Genomic DNA, 16,393 nt, shown 5'->3' on the forward strand with positions numbered 1-16,393 from the left:
TTGGTCATTTCATTATGCACGTTTTACATTTCTAAAACCTATGTTTTAAACATCTCTGGCAGCCACCAAGGAGATTATCTTTTGATCTATTGAGAAATACACAAAAACTCTCTTGAGAAGTTCATCTCTTGGATTTTGATTGTTATGTTCTTGTGTTATTGTTGATTTCTTATCTATTTCTCTACATGATTAATCTGAAATCTAATATGGGTTTAAGAAGAATCATGGAGATTAGTGAGTAATCACCTTTTGAATTCATGGGTTAGGGAGATTAAGGCTGATTAGGTTAGTTCTAGGATGTTTTAGTGTAGATCATTCTTGTTCCTTGCTAGTAGAGTATTCTTAATGCATCTTCTGAGTTGGCCACTCAAAAGTTGATTAATAGGCATTTCCCACCCGAAATGTGTTTGATGAAATGCCTGAGACAACTCTCCTAGGCTTTTAGTATACTTTGCCAAAGACATTTGTTGTTAAAGATGCTAAGATAGCTAATAGACTTGTTAGTAATGATTGCTTTCATATTATTCAACCAAAGACATTTGATGTTTGAGATATGTTAGCAAATGAGCATTCATCTAGACATAGAGCTTGCTTAGAATTGTGTCTAGGCTTAAGGTTGATAGTTTGATTGATCATTTGCCATCCTTAGTTCGATACTTGATCACCCAAGGTCTAATCCCTATTCCCATGAGTTCTCTTTTCCCTTAGTCAAGAAAGTATCATTCTGTTATTGCTTTCTAGTTTTAGTCATAGCTTAAAACCCATCTAAATCATTGGTTGCACTTAGACTAAGTGAGTACTTGAATTCTCAGTGCTTTGATATCCCTCAGAACTGGTTCGACAATCACTATACTACAACATTTGTCTTAGGAGCCTTGAAAACTCCTAACATCAAATTGGCGCCGTTGCCAAATTCTGAGTAGATTTGAACATTGAGATTTAGTCACTTGCTTGAGACTAAGTCATTTTAATTTTGTTTTGTTACTGATTCTTCTTCTTCACCTACCTTTAACTTTCAGGTGTATGAACTTGAGGAGCAGGGGTTCATCAAACCTAGTTCCAATAGTAGCAGACATCAGAGCTTTAGAGAGGGAGTGTGCTACAGCTAGAAGAGAAGAAGAACAACAAGCCCACTTGCAAAGATTGGATATTGATATGGCAGATCCACCGCAAGGGGCAGAACACCAACCGCGGGCAGCTCGACCCATCGGTACTTATGACCGGCCCAACATTCATGGTCACAGACTGGGAATCCGAGCACCGGCTGTGGCAGCCAACAACTTTGAGGTCAAGTCAGGACTCCTCAACGTGATCGAGAACAACAAATATCATGGCTTGGCTTTAGAGGACCCATTCGATCACTTGGACAGGTTCGACAGCTACTGTGGATTGTCAAAAACCAATGGTGTGTCAGAGGATGCCTTAAAGCTGAAGTTATTCCCTTTCTCTTTGGGGGATAAGGCACGTCAGTGGGAGAAGTCTCTACCCAGCGACTCTATCACTACTTGGGATGAGTGCAAGAGAGAATTCTTGTAGAAATTCTTCTCATCCTCAAGAACTGCTAAGCTGAGAAATGAGATCTCCAGTTTCCAACAGAAGAACTTGGAAGGATTCAGTGAAGCCTGGGAGAGATTCAAAGGCTATCAAACCAAATGCCCACATCATGGTTTCTCTAAGGAGAGCTTGCTCAGTACCTTCTACAGAGGTGCCCTTCCTAAGTACAGAGCCAGATTGGATACAGCTAGCAATGGGTTCTTCTTGGGAAGAACTGAAGATGATGCAGAAGAGCTGGTTGACAACATGGTGAAGAGTGATGCAGTCTACAGTGCAGATCACGACAGGGGCAGTAGGGGTGATGATAAGCAGACGAGGAAAGAGATCAAAGCTCTCCAGGATAAGATAGACATCCTCCTTGCTGATAAAGCCACACAAGAGCAGCTGCACTTTGTTGGTAACCCAAACCAAGAAGCAACACATGTTGTCCATGAAGTTGAGGGTTTGGAAGGGCAAGAAGAGTTGTGTTTCATCAACAACAATGGTAGCTGGTACAAGAAAGAGCTCAACTTTCAGTATAACAACTACCAACAGAAATCATATCCTAACAACCAACAGAGTGGTTATCCGCCTAGGAACAACCAGCAAGGCAACTATCAGCCTCAGCAAAACCCTCCTCCTGGTTTCTCCAACAAAGGTAACCAGTCTTCTCAACAACAACCTAATCCTTCTACCTCTACTCCTCCGGAAAGCAGCACTGATGTTCTACTGAAACAGATCTTGGAGTCTCAGACTAGAAGTGAAAAGCAGGTTGGATATGAGTTGAAGAACCTTCACTCCAAGATTGATGGAAGTTACAATGAGCTCAACAACAAGTTCAGGGCTTTGGAAAACCAGTTTGCTTCCATGTCAACTCACCAGAATCGCCAGCAAGGGTCTCTACCTGGAAAATCTGAGCAAAAACCCAAGGAGTATTGCAATGTTGTCCTCTCTACAACTTCTTCAGGGATTGAATTGAGTAACCACAAGAAAGAGATAGATGAAATTGAAAGATTGGTGTTTGGAGCTGAGATTGAACAGGTTCAGCATCTGATTGTAGCAACAGCTGAAGCAAAGATTGTGGAGGAAGCTGACAAAATGGTTGAAGTAAAGATTTTGAAGGGAGATGAACCCATGGCTGAGAAACCAGTGGCGAAGAGAGCTAACCAGAAGCTTAAAGAGGTCAAGCTGAAGGACACCACTGAGGTTGAGCAGTCACCCTATGACAAGCTCCCATTTCCACAAAGGGTCCTCACCAAAGCTCAGAAGAAGGTGATTTCCAAGTTCAGAAAAGACCTAAGTGATATTGGAATTAAGCTTCCAGCGATTTCGGGTATGCGTGAGGCTCATGTCCAAATGATGCTCATCAAGGACATTGTAGACCACCAAGCAGAAGTAGCAGAGCTTCTCAACATCTCAACTTTGAAACTCGATCCACCAATCACACCAAAGTCTCTCCCTAAACTAGAATCCCAAGGGAAGTTCACCTTGTCTTGTTCTCTTGGAAAGCTCACCTTTGATGATGCTCTTGTTGATTCTGGTGCAAGTGTTAATGTGATCTCAATGGAGATGGTGAAGAGTCTTGAGATTGAACACATGGAACCAGATACTTCCTCTCTCACGTTTGGGGATTCTTCTTCTACTACTCCTATTGGTCTCATGAAGGATTTTCCTTTGAAGATTGGATCTTGCACCATCCCCATAGACCTCACTGTCTTGAAGATGGCAACTGAGAAGAGAGTTCCATTGATCCTGGGCACACCATTCCTTACTACTGTTGGTGCTTGCATCGATTTCGCCAACAAGAAGGTCACACTCCTCAATGTCAACAAAGCTGTCTCTTACCCAATTCAGTCTCCACTTGATGTTGGGTATTGTGGAACCATCACTTGTGGAGACCCCTACATTGAGAAGGATCCTCCTTCTCCACTTTCCACTTGAGGTACCTCTCTACTTTCCCTTGTATATACCATTTCATTTTTGCATATTAGCTTTCTCTTTTGGGTATCTCTCTCTACTTGACAACACAGAGACTGTGTCATTTAAGTTTGGGGGAGGTACCAAGTATTTGATCATGTTTGCTTTGATGTTTTTTTCATTGAGTCATGCATTGGATACCTATTTTCATATAAAAAAAAAAATCATTTAGTTTGCATAATTTGCATTTTTAGGAGAGTCTAGAGCATATAGGTTGCATTCACTTGCATTGGGAGCAATGATTCAAAATGCCTTGTAAAGAACACTATTTCACACTCGAGTAGCTATTGCATCTCTCAAAAAGCCTTGTACGTTTCGAGCCTTGAAAACTCTTCCTGAATCTCATTAGTTGCTGAAACTAAATCTTTGAAGCCAACTACAACCTTATTTAAACTGAACGAACTTAATGCATCTTGCTCATGGTCCCTTGTGTACTGAGTCATGGCTATACACACCTGAGTTGTCACATCCTTTATGCCAATCTTATTTTGACAAACTCTAGTGGTAGACCACTCCCAAAACCTTTCCCTCCTTTTAAGCTCTCATTGTTTGATGAGTGAGGCCTTCTTCGGAAAGTCTTACATGTGCATAATGTTGAGAGTATCGGGAACGACAATGCTTGATCTTCATTCTTGCTATATTGGGCACTCTATTGTCTAGCTATAGGTGGGGGGGTGAGAGTTGTGATTATGATTTGGGAGCAATGAAAAAGGAAAAGAAATGACTCTTTGTGTTTAAGTGAATTGTCTTATTGGGATAAGTAGAAAAACCTCTAGCTCAAGTTATGAAAAGTCTTGGCCCCCATCTAAAAAAAAAAAGAAAAAAAAAAGAAATAAAATATGAAAAGAAAAGAAAAAAAAAGAAAAAGGGGGCTAGCAAAGTTGTTAGAAGCTAAGTAATGTTTTGAGGTTGTGAAAAATCCCTTGTAGATTTCAAAGAGAAGGAGTTAATGTTCTTAGGATCTTTTGGTGAGAGATGTGAGTTGGGTTTGACCTTTGGGAATGATTGTGTAACTTGTATGTTTGGGAAAATGGTAGAACAATGGAGATTGAGCATTGTATGCATGAGTTGATCCCTTTCTTGGATATATTATGTGCAATGTCAAGACTACTTGTTTTGAGAGTAAACCCACCTTAAAGATCATATATTTTGAACCTCTTGACTCACTTGAGTAAAAGCCTTCCCTTACCCAACCAAATGACTTGGACCAACTGACCATTTGCAAGAATTTACTTGATGTCTTATGCTTAATGAATGTGAGAGTTGGTTGATTTGAATGTGTGGATGCTTGATGATGAGTATAAGGGCAAAAGGGAGTTGAGATAGACCTAGAGAAACTAGAGTGTAATAAGAGAGTGTGCTCATGTTAGATTAGATGTTGAACTGAGTGCTAGTTGTGTTTCTTTTGGCTAAGAGCTCCCATCTTCAAACCTCTCTCCCTATGAGTTCTAGAAAGTTCACTTGTGGACAAGTAAAAGAACAAGTTTGGGGGAGTTGATATCTTGCATATTTGCATCGTTTTATCCATTCATTCATAAACATTTTCATCATAGAGATTAGGATTTAGACATGTTTAGGTTGCATTTTGTATACATGAGTCTCTATTAGGTACTGGAGTGCCACATGGAGTTCTTGGGGACATTTGGATGCATTTGGAGCTCAAAGGAGGTGAAATAGGTGATCATCAAACGAGCAGAGCATGGGAGCGACCTCCCGGAGCGACATCACGAAGTCGCTGTGTCCCACCTCTCAGAGCGACCTTCCTAAAGCGACGTCATGAGGTCGTTCCAAAGCACCTCTCAGAGCGACCTAGCTGGAGCGACCCCGTGAAGTCGCTCGCCATATTCACCCCGTGAAGCGACTTGCCCAGAGCGACGCACCGAGGTCGCTCGCATCTCGCACCCCTCTCGGAGCGACCTCCCAAAGCGACTCCCCGAGGTCGCTCGCGTCTCTATGGCGAGACGACACGAAGTGAAGCCCGGAGCGACCTCTCAGAGCGACCCACTGAGGTCGCTCCCGAAGGCCGGAGCGACTTGTCGGAGCGACATGCCGAGGTCGCTCCGCGTCTATTGTTGGGTCGATTTCTATTTTACTTAAGGCCCTTTTGGTCATTTCATTATGCACGTTTTACATTTCTAAAACCTATGTTTTAAACATCTCTGGCAGCCACCAAGGAGATTATCTTTTGATCTATTGAGAAATACACAAAAACTCTCTTGAGAAGTTCATCTCTTCGATTTTGATTGTTATGTTCTTGTGTTATTGTTGATTTCTTATCTATTTCTCTACATGATTAATCTGAAATCCAATATGGGTTTAAGAGGAATCATGGAGATTAGTGAGTAATCACCTTTTGAATTCATGGGTTAGGGAGATTAGGGTGATTAGGTTAGTTCTAGGATGTTTTAGTGTAGATCATTCTTGTTCCTTGCTAGTAGAGTATTCTTAATGCATCTTCTGAGTTGGCCACTCAAAAGTTGATTAATAGGCATTTCCCACCCGAAAGGTGTTTGATGAAATGCCTGAGACAACTCTCCTAAGCTTTTAGTATACTTTGCCAAAGACATTTGTTGTTAAAGATGCTAAGATAGCTAATAGACTTGTTAGTAATGATTGCTTTCATATTATTCAACCAAAGACATTTGATGTTTGAGATATGTTAGCAAATGAGCATTCATCTAGACATAGAGCTTGCTTAGAATTGTGTCTAGGCTTAAGGTTGATAGTTTGATTGATCATTTGCCATCCTTAGTTCGATACTTGATCACCCAAGGTCTAATCCCTATTCCCATGAGTTCTCTTTTCCCTTAGTCAAAAAAGTATCATTCTGTTATTGCTTTCTAGTTTTAGTCATAGCTTAAAACCCATCTAAATCATTGGTTGCACTTAGATTAAGTGAGTACTTGAATTCTCAGTGCTTTGATATCCCTCAGAACTGGTTCGACAATCACTATACTACAACATTTGTCTTAGGAGCCTTGAAAACTCCTAACATCATCAGTAATCTCATTAAAGTCTCCAATCATGAACCAAGGTCCATTTCGTGTTGTTGAGAAACGCGTAAGACATTCCCAAACCTGTTCTCTACGTTCTACAACAGGGTCCCCATAAACAAACGTCATAAAGACTTTTATTCCATCAATGACTGCCTCAATGTCAATCATTCTGTTATTTGAAAATAAAACATTAACTTGAAATTCATCCATAAACAAAAGAGCTAAACCTCCGCTGAGACCAAGTGGGTCAACGGTAAACAAATGATCAAATCCTAAGTCGGCCTGAATGTTTTGCAACAACCACCGCCTATTCTTCGTCTCAGAAAGAAACACAAGTCCTGGGCGATGCTTCTGACACATCTCCGTAAGGCGTCGAACTGTGACGTCGTTTCCAATCCCTCGACAGTTCCAACTGAGTGTCTTCATTAATAACGGTGTGATGAGTTTTTGGAACTCATCAAACCATTACCTTTGTAACATTCAGCATCTTTCTTCTGTCCAGATCGATGTCGTCTTGACTTCACAGCTCTTTCCGGCGCAAGTGATCCTGAACGAGCACTACGCTTGCTTGGAGAACCTCGACGGAGGATCTCAAACTTTCGACTTGAGCTACCCAATGAGGCAACTCGTTTGACCCCTAGCTTCCTGTGTCTTACGGGTTTGTTCTCAACATTTACCCCCTTGTCCTTCATGGTTTCACCACTAAGCCGAGCATTGCCTTCCATCTCCATAAGATCCGCTCCCAATAGATCATCATCATGATCCTCCGCATCCAGAATACCTTTATCATGATGTTCAACTATATCCATGTCACTTAGGGCGCCAATAATCTGGTCATCGGAGATCTCCTTACCCTTATGGGGAGAGAACGTGAGAGCCTTTCCATCCCCGCTTCCCACAGACCTGCTCCGTACCGTCACGTTATCCTCCATTACACGATCCAGTCGCGATGGAGTGACAATGGCGCTTGCAAGCTTCTGAGAGGTACCAGCATCTGCATCCTTAGAATGAGTTAGCGAGTCAAGAGACCCTGCCCCAGAGATGTGTTCATAGGGAACAATCGCATTCTTCGAAACATTTGAACCATCACCCATCTGCTCGTTGCCATTTACCTCGGGGAGCCTCTGTTTTGGCCTCCATGAAACCTCCTTTCTGCGATCATATGGACCTGCACGAGCGCGTCCTCCACCATATCTGCTATCAGCATGTGTCCCCATGCGGCGATCTGCTTGTGACCCCAAGCGGCGATTATCATCCCATGATCGAGACTGACGATCGTTCCCCTCTCGGAGATTTATACGCAAATCACGCCATGGCATATACTCAGCATAGGTGCGTGAGTGGGGCTCTCTTATCTCCAGCGAAGGCTGGTGATGTCTGCAATCATTATTCTGATTGTCACGGCCGTTGTGTCGCACCAGTAACTGCATACGTGTGAACACATCAGCTCGTTCCAGAGTGGGCTGTCTAGCACCGATGGAGGGGCAGTATCCTTTCTCATGAGACAACATTCCACATGTAGTACAATGCTTGAAGAGCAGATCATACTTTATCTCGATCGTAACCTCATCACCTTCGTATTCTACCTTCCGAGAGAACTTCAGAGGACGTCTTGAGTCCACATCTATAAGCATACGTCCCTCCGTGAGCTCCATAGTGTCAATGTGCCCGATTCGACCTTCTATGTTTCTTAGGTTTGCGTCAGTCCACAGATGGAGAGGAAAGCCGATAAAGTGTACCCAAAATGGTATGATCCACGGGTAATCATCATGCACAATGGGTTCCCAACGAACCAATACGAACATACAGAAGTTGAAATGAAAGGGCCCCTTCGCCATAACGTAATTCAAATCCTCCTCATTTGTGAAATTGAAAAGGAACTTTCCATTCCCTAGATCATTGGCCGTGATTCTCTCAGCCAAGCCCCATTGAGAAGGCATCGTCTGGAGTAGCTTCTCCACGTTTTGTTTCTTCGGGTTTAGAATCTTCCCGATCAAGGTCAAACCGAACTCCTTAATGACGAACGAATCATCCTGATCAATCAGCTTCACCGGCTCATCATCATCCTCGTATAAGATCCCCTTACCTTTGAGATCCGCTTGGTGAGCCGATTTCATACGAAACGTTGACCCCATACGATAATATGTGACACCACCACTGTCTCTGCATTCTAGGTTAACTGGAGATCTTAGCAAAGACCAAGATCGGACACCCCAAGGACCGCGGAACGAGTGATGCTGTGGGGAAAGAGGAAACAAATACACCAAGGAGTGTATTTTTGGAAGATCAGTCGAAACAGAGATTGATCCTTGGAGAATACGTCACCGTGCGTGCTCCTCCGGTACTGCAGATCCAAGGAGGCGACAAGGAGTATGGGATAGTCTCCCTTGTGCCCGATAGATAGCTGTGGAGGCGTGTTGAGACTGGATCAGCTGCGAGCTCAAGCAGATCATGAAATCGCCATATCTGTCGCCAAAGCCCTAGCCGTCTACGAAGACTTCTAAATTTATAGTGTTGTATATGTTAAAGAACATAATTCTACTGAATGTATACGTAGTGCTTGTAGAACCATTAATACATACAAAATTCAATACTGTAAATAGTATATACAGTATTTAACATTTTACCACAAAAACAATCGTCTACACAGTAGCTATTCACCATACTTTAATGTGTTTACTTGTTTCGATAGAAATCATTACTTGTAACTAATCAATAATTAAATTAATGTTCTAAATGATGTATAAAATTATATTATGCTCGAAAATAATTATCATTTAAACTTTTTTACATATGTATTTTAATTAACAAACTTAAATTGTTTTATATTTTGTTACTAGTTTATAAATTATATTTATATCTATAACTGCATATATAAATTTGGTAATAGTTTTTTCTCAACATATTGGGTAATAGATTCAAATCTGAGAATCACATATTTTGTATATAAAGATGATTAAACAATAATAAGATATGATCTATATATCTAACCCTTGATTGAGCTCAGGTGTTCTCTCTCTCATCTTTTTTTTTGGTAAAATTCTCTCTCTCCTCTTTGACACCGACAAAACAAGATTAATCGTATAGTATTGCTAAAAACGTGATCCAACTATATATTGCTCGTATAATCGTACAATATTTATCAAAAGAAAATTATTTCAAAACATAGTAATAATTATCTAGCAGGACAATTTTAATGCTTTGTACTATTTTCTTTAGCTTAATACTAGTTATCGATCTGTATCTGTAATGTGGCGAATAGTTTGAAGGTTGAAAGGGCACACTCCTTGTTAAGAAAATAACAAAAGAAAAAGAACGGGCACACTCCGTTTATAGGATGCGATTAATTATAAGATTGTGACCTAGGATTAGTCCCCAGAGCCTATAAATTCTGAATCTTTTTTACCAAAAAAAATTCTGAATCTGCACGTGAATTTAATTAAACCCACAAAAGCATCCTTTCTAAATCCAATGCGTGTACATCGCAGATGACAAAATAAAACACGCAAATTTCCAGTTAATCCTTATATTGAGAAAAAATTCGGTATAACCGCTTGTATTTTTTTTAACCACATAACTTTATTTAATTAAATTGTGAAGAGATAATACAAGAATTTAATCAACCATACATAAGAAATATGAAAATTAATAGAGGAAAAATCTTGTTGAGTTGCTTTTCTGGCCAGAGCATCAGCCGCTTGATTCTTTTCTCTATTAACAAATTCCAACGAGCTTTCCGGGAGCATCATCATCCAATACCGAATATCACAAATCAAATTTCCAATTTCTATATGGTCCTTCACTTGGTTGATAATATTACATAACTCCTTGTTATCTCTTTAGAACCAAACTCTCTGCCATCCACGAATCCAAACTTGCTGAAGAGCATAGAGAAAACTTGATGTTACACCGACAAGCGAAGACTGTTGCCTTTTCACTCGAGCACATCCAGATCCCAGATGGCTTCCTTTATCATCTCAGTATCCACCCTACCCCAGCATCTTCATTATTGGAACCAGAGCTATAATCAAAGTTACATTTAATCCAACCTCTTGGTGGAGGCTCCCATTTTGAGGATTTAACTTCTATCACACGGTTTTGTTTTCTAATTTGAATAACATTAGGATGCCATTCAATATTAGCATCCATCGCACGACGGACATCTTCTATAGGATGCACATTCCTCTTGGAGAAGATGAACTCATTTCTTGACTTCCAAATAAACCACATCATACAGAATACTAGTAACTTATTCATTTCATGATCTCGCATTGCCTCCATCACCCCAAAAAGATTCCTAATATTATCTTCCAGATTATTAGAAAAGCTTTGAATTACAAGAATACCTGAACAACGCCAAGTTGCATATGCGTGAGGGCATAAGAATAACACGTGATTGATGGATTCATCATCAAGGCAACATCTCTGACATGTTGGATCCATGTTAATTCCTCGCATGCACAACTTTGTAGAGGTAGGAAGAGCACCAGACACTACCCTCCATAGGAATTGTTTAACTTTTGGGAGAATATTCAAATCCCATATCTTACTCTTTAGCTCCAATGATCCCTCAGGTCTCAATATTTCCTCCCCCTCATGATAATAATGGGTTGCTGTCCAATAACCAGACTTAACTGTATACGTCATATCTTTAGTAAAAGGCCAAACAAGTTTGTCTTCCGTCGAATATCTAGACAGATTGATCTTCAAAACTTGAGCTATATCCTGCGGTTGCAAGAATTGTTCTAGTTTATGAACATCCCAAGAGGTAGTTTCTTTATCAATAAGGTCTTCCACCCTCATATTTTGATTATAAGAAACTTTTACAACACGTCTTGGAGGATTCACCGGTAACCAATGATCTAACCAAACATTGGTATTCTTCCCATCACCAATCATTGTTCTCATACCTTTTTGAAGTAGGTCCTTCCCTACTTCAATAGACTTCCAGCCATAAAAGGCTTGCTTGGAATTCGATGACTGTAAGAATGTCAGCGAATGATGATACCTTCCTTGGAAATATAATCCGCTTGTATTATTGTGTGTGTGTGAATTATTGGAAATATAATTATCAGAAAATATTTAGGGGAAAATAGTACTAGTTGTTTCAGTTTGTTAATAATAATTATTGTGAGGAAACTTCCTAATGAAACTATTTTAGTAAATTGTAATTGTCTCAATTCTTCCAATTGGCTAGATAAAACAAAGTCTTGCCTTACTAGATTTGATTTATATAAATCTAAGAAATATATGAACTTTTTTAAAAGGAATTTAAATACCTTTTCATTAAAGATTGGGACATTTGCTAAAAACAACCTAAATATTCAAGTCAAACCTAAAAGTGTACCCCACTTTCAGTCAAATGCAAAGCCAACCTAAAGGGATAGTGAAAGTACTATTTAACCCTTATGACCAAACAAAAAAACAGAAATATATTTTACGTTTTTATCCTTCGGAAGTCTACACGTAATAAAAGAAGTCTACATATATATAGACTTCCTACGAAGTCTACCTTATAGACTTATTTTGGAGTCTACTTCTAATTTGATCTAATAATTTAATTTTGAAAATGTATAAAAATAATTATTGTGATATTTTTAACTAATCATCAATATAATGGATAATATGAAGAAAATAAATTAAAATTTCATATAATTGAATAATTTTGAAGAATATATACTAATTAGGTTATCATGTGTTAGACAATGTTCATAGTTTAGAAACAAAAGGTTCTAACATGTTATGTCTTTTAGTGGTTGATTTCATAGGGTTAGATTTTAGATTTTGTTTTGATTTTGTTTTATTAACTTAAATATGCATATTAATGTTTAGTAGTTTATATTTTGTATAATTGAGACTTTTTGATTATCAAGCAAAACATTTAGGGTTTGAAATTTGTGGTTTAGGGTATCGTAGACCTACAATAAAGTCTATTTATTTGAAGACGTCTTTTTAGTCTATATTTTTCAATTTTTTTTACAAAAAATCATTATATTTAAACTAAGTTAAGTTCTTTAAAAATAAAAAAAATGAAATCATAAACTATAACTATTAAAAAATAAAGAAATAAATTTAGCAAATCATATATTAAAATTATTAAAATAATAAAGAATAAGCAACAATAATGAAATTATTATAGTAGACTTCTAAAAAAGTCTACTATGTTATAGTAAAATCTACTCTAAATTTTTAATTTTATTAGACTTCAAAAGAAGTCTACAGCATCGTAAATTTTAACCTAGTTACATTTTTGTCTCCCTATATAAACAAAATTAATACAGTCTCTCTCTAAAGTGGCTGCACAAGTTCTTAAAACTCTCTCACTTCTCTCTAAAACTCTCTTCCTTCTCCCTAAAATTCTCTCAATTCTTTCAAAAACTCTCTCATTTCTCTTCTTTCTCTCTAAAACTTTCCAAGTCTTTCTCACAATGTTATCTTGTCATTTTAGATATTATGATTCATGGTTTTCATCTTCTCCTTTAAAAAATGTAATTTTTAGATCTATAGATTTTAAATGTGTATTTTATGTTATTTATTTCTAACAATATTATCTTTTTTGTAGGTATTATCACTCATGGATTTCATTTCTCCTCTAAAAATGTAAGTTTTAGATTAATAGATTTTAAATATGTATTTATATGTTTATATTCAAATAAATTTATAGATCAAGCTCTGTGCATTAATTTGCTACTAGTTTATCTTATACATTCTATTTTGAAAAGTATTTTCAGATTTAAAATTATTTTCAAATTTCAAAATGTATAGACTTTTTAAAATCTGAAAATTATCAGACAGTGTAGACTTCCAAAGAAATTTACTAAAGCTAGTAGACTTCATATGAAGTTTACTAAACCACAAAGTTTAAGCAGACTTCATTGGAAGCCTACAAAAATATGACTTTAATTCTTTTCTATGATTTTTAATAATTTTATCTTGTTTTGCAGTTATTTTTTTTCCATAGTTGTTTTCTTCTCCTCCCAAAAATGTAAGGTTTACATCTATAGATTTTAAATATGTGTTCTAGTATTTATATTAAAATAAAGTTACATATTCAAATTCTATGTCTTTAATTATTACTATTTTATCTATTAAATTATATTTTTAAAAGTTTTTTAGAATTTAACTTATTTCAGATCTTATTTTTTTTGATAGAGTAGACTTCAAATGAACTTTACTTAAAAGTTAGGGCTGGTAGACTTGAAAAGAAGTCTACAAGCCTTGAATTTTAAGCATATTTCATTAGAAGCTTACTCAAAATATGATTTTAATTTTTAATCTTTTTTTTGCAGGTATTCTCTTCCAAAGTTTTAAAATCATCTTCCCAAAAATGTAAGCTTACATATATTCATCATAAGATATTTTGTGTTTATAATGAACTAAATTTAAAGATTCATACTTTATGTTTTTGCTTTGTTACAAGGATGACAAAAAAACTATTTTTGAAATATCTTCCAGAACAGAATATTTTCAAATTTTCTAAATGTACACTTTTAGATATGAAAACTTTACTTCAGTGTAGACTTCAACTAAAGTCTACTAAACAATAACTTTACGTAGATTTAATAAAAAGTCTACTAAAATATGATTTATTTTTTATCTTATGTTTTTCTCATAACTCTATCTTATTTTGCAGGTACTTTTTTCAAGACTTTATTTGAGGCATCACGATTATGAAAAATCAAACATACTCAAGAATACTTTTTAATATATTGCTCTGTAATAATTTCTCATAATAAAATATTAATTTTTAAATAATTGTTTAATGCATAATCTATAAAGATTATATTCATTTTTAGTTGTGTTTCACTTGTATGATATTATTAATTTTTTGTTAGATATCAATTTTTTCACAAGATCTAATCAACCAAACAAGTAAAACCACCATAGGCTAAAATAATAACTAACACACATGTGAGAAGAAGAAAATCTATACAAAATTCTCAAAAAGTTTCAAGAGTAAAACTAATCAAATTTTTTTGCAGTAAGTTCCAAGTGTATAATTATAACACATTAACTTTTGAAATTCACTCAAGACCATTAAATTACTAACATACACTGTAAAATAATTAAATCATGAAAAAATATGATGAATAATACACAATTGCACTTTTAATAGAATTTACGACGTAGACTTCAATTGCAGTCTACCTTTGTAGATTTACAAAGATGTCTAAACTTATTATCTAACACCAAAAATTTCTAGTTGGCTCTGACTTGATACACAAAGGCGTACAAAGTGTGTCTTAGCTAACTCGATCAAGTTCCGCACTTGTCTATCATTCGTGACATGCATATGAGGAGTATCCGGAGCCATTTGTTGTAAAATGACGTCTGGTAAGGAATATGTTAGCACCACCTTCTTGATTTTCTTGTCCAGACCATAATCTTCTAGTTCCATTTCAAGAAGTTCACCATGTGTAAAACCACCCGACATAAGAAACATTCTCCCCCATTTCCGATTATTGACCACAAACTCCCGCAAAGAGACTTTCACCACCCATTCTCCGTATACAACAGGTATCTGAGCCATTTCCTGCAAAAAAATACAGGTTTACATAATCAGTAAAGAAATATTTCATGTTTCATAAAACTGTAAACGAAGACTTACAAATACGTCTACAATTATTAGCTAACAATATTGTCAAATCAAATGAATTACACTTTCGTAATTATAAAACATTTTCTTTTCAAAATCACTCAAACCCATTAGGATTAACTAACACACATTGTTAAACAAAAAAAACTAAAAAAAACTTAATGAATAATACACAAATTCACATTTTTATAGATTTTTCTATGCAGACTTAATATTCAGTCTCTAAAGATCTAGACGTTCGTTTCAGTTTACAGACGTAGACTGTCAAATATGTCTACTCTTTGGGTTGGTTTTAGCAATTGACCATTTTACGGGTTGCTTTCTATAGTTGAAAAAAAGCTGTGATTTTGTACATGTAGACTTTCATTTCAGTCTACAATTTAAAAAAGCTAGGTTTTGCAATTGACCAGAATTTATCCAAGATTTGACTTTCAGAACCAGACTTCATATGCAGTCTACATGTTTGAATTTTTTTTGAAAGAGGTTAGTTTTGCAATTGACCAAGTTTGACTTCCAATCAGTAGATTGAAATGAACGTCTACGGGTGTGTAGACTTCTTGTGAAGTCTACTCTCAAATCCGACGGGTTGGTTTTGCATTTGACCAAAATAAAAAAAGTAGACTTTATATGCAATCTACATTTTTTTTTCTAAGATAAAAAGACTGCATATGAAGTCTACAATTTAATAAATTTTTGATTGTTTTTTAAACTTTTTGGTCAAACACAAAACTAACATATTCAACGAATTCAAAGTTTTGGTCAAATGCAGAACTGACATTTTATAGACTTTGTTGGCAGTCTACATTTTGTAGACTTCCGTTGAAGTCTATTTTGAAAAGTCAAAAGTTCGGTCAAATGAAAAACTAACCTCTTTTAGGTAGACGTCTTAGTAAATCAACCGAAAGTTTTATTTTTGTTGTCAAAGGTAAAGACGGAGACTACTGGGGAAGTCTGCGTTAGAAAAAAAAATTGTTTAGTCAATTGCAAAACTAACCCGTGCGTTGACAAATAGACTGCATCGTAAGTCTCTAAGGAGGCGTAGACATACAAAACAGTCTACCATCGCGACACAGATCTGAAAAAGAACGAAAACCATGTAAATAGTTACCTTTTTCTTGTGTAAAGCTTGTTTCCAACCTTTTCAACTGTCCAAACTCCAAATATGAGCAAAAAGAAACATCTTTGACTATTCACTAATGAAGAAACTCGAAAATATGAAGTTTGTGATTATGAAAATGAAAGTTATGAGAGTTTTTTAGATGGAAATGTAGAGGAGATGAGAGGAAATGAA

General features: G+C 36.6%; 1 protein-coding gene and 1 non-coding gene across 2 annotated transcripts; one reads left to right on the top strand and one right to left on the bottom strand.

Annotated features, from left to right (window-relative positions):
- Nucleotides 1–1,563: 1,563 nt before the first annotated feature.
- On the bottom strand, nt 1,564–1,670 carry LOC125582606. The gene has a single exon (XR_007320063.1). It is a non-coding gene; the product is annotated as a small nucleolar RNA R71 (small nucleolar RNA).
- A 365-nt stretch (nt 1,671–2,035) lies between these two features.
- Nucleotides 2,036–3,474, top strand: LOC106393735. The gene is made up of 3 exons (XM_013834406.1): nt 2,036–2,045; nt 2,501–3,063; nt 3,112–3,474. Exons 1-3 carry the CDS (start codon nt 2,036–2,038, stop codon nt 3,472–3,474), a joined length of 936 nt encoding a protein of 311 aa, XP_013689860.1.
- Nucleotides 3,475–16,393: the final 12,919 nt, after the last annotated feature.

The sequence above is a fragment of the Brassica napus genome, chromosome C2 (assembly GCF_020379485.1).
Source record: "Brassica napus cultivar Da-Ae chromosome C2, Da-Ae, whole genome shotgun sequence".
NCBI lineage: Eukaryota > Viridiplantae > Streptophyta > Magnoliopsida > Brassicales > Brassicaceae > Brassica > Brassica napus.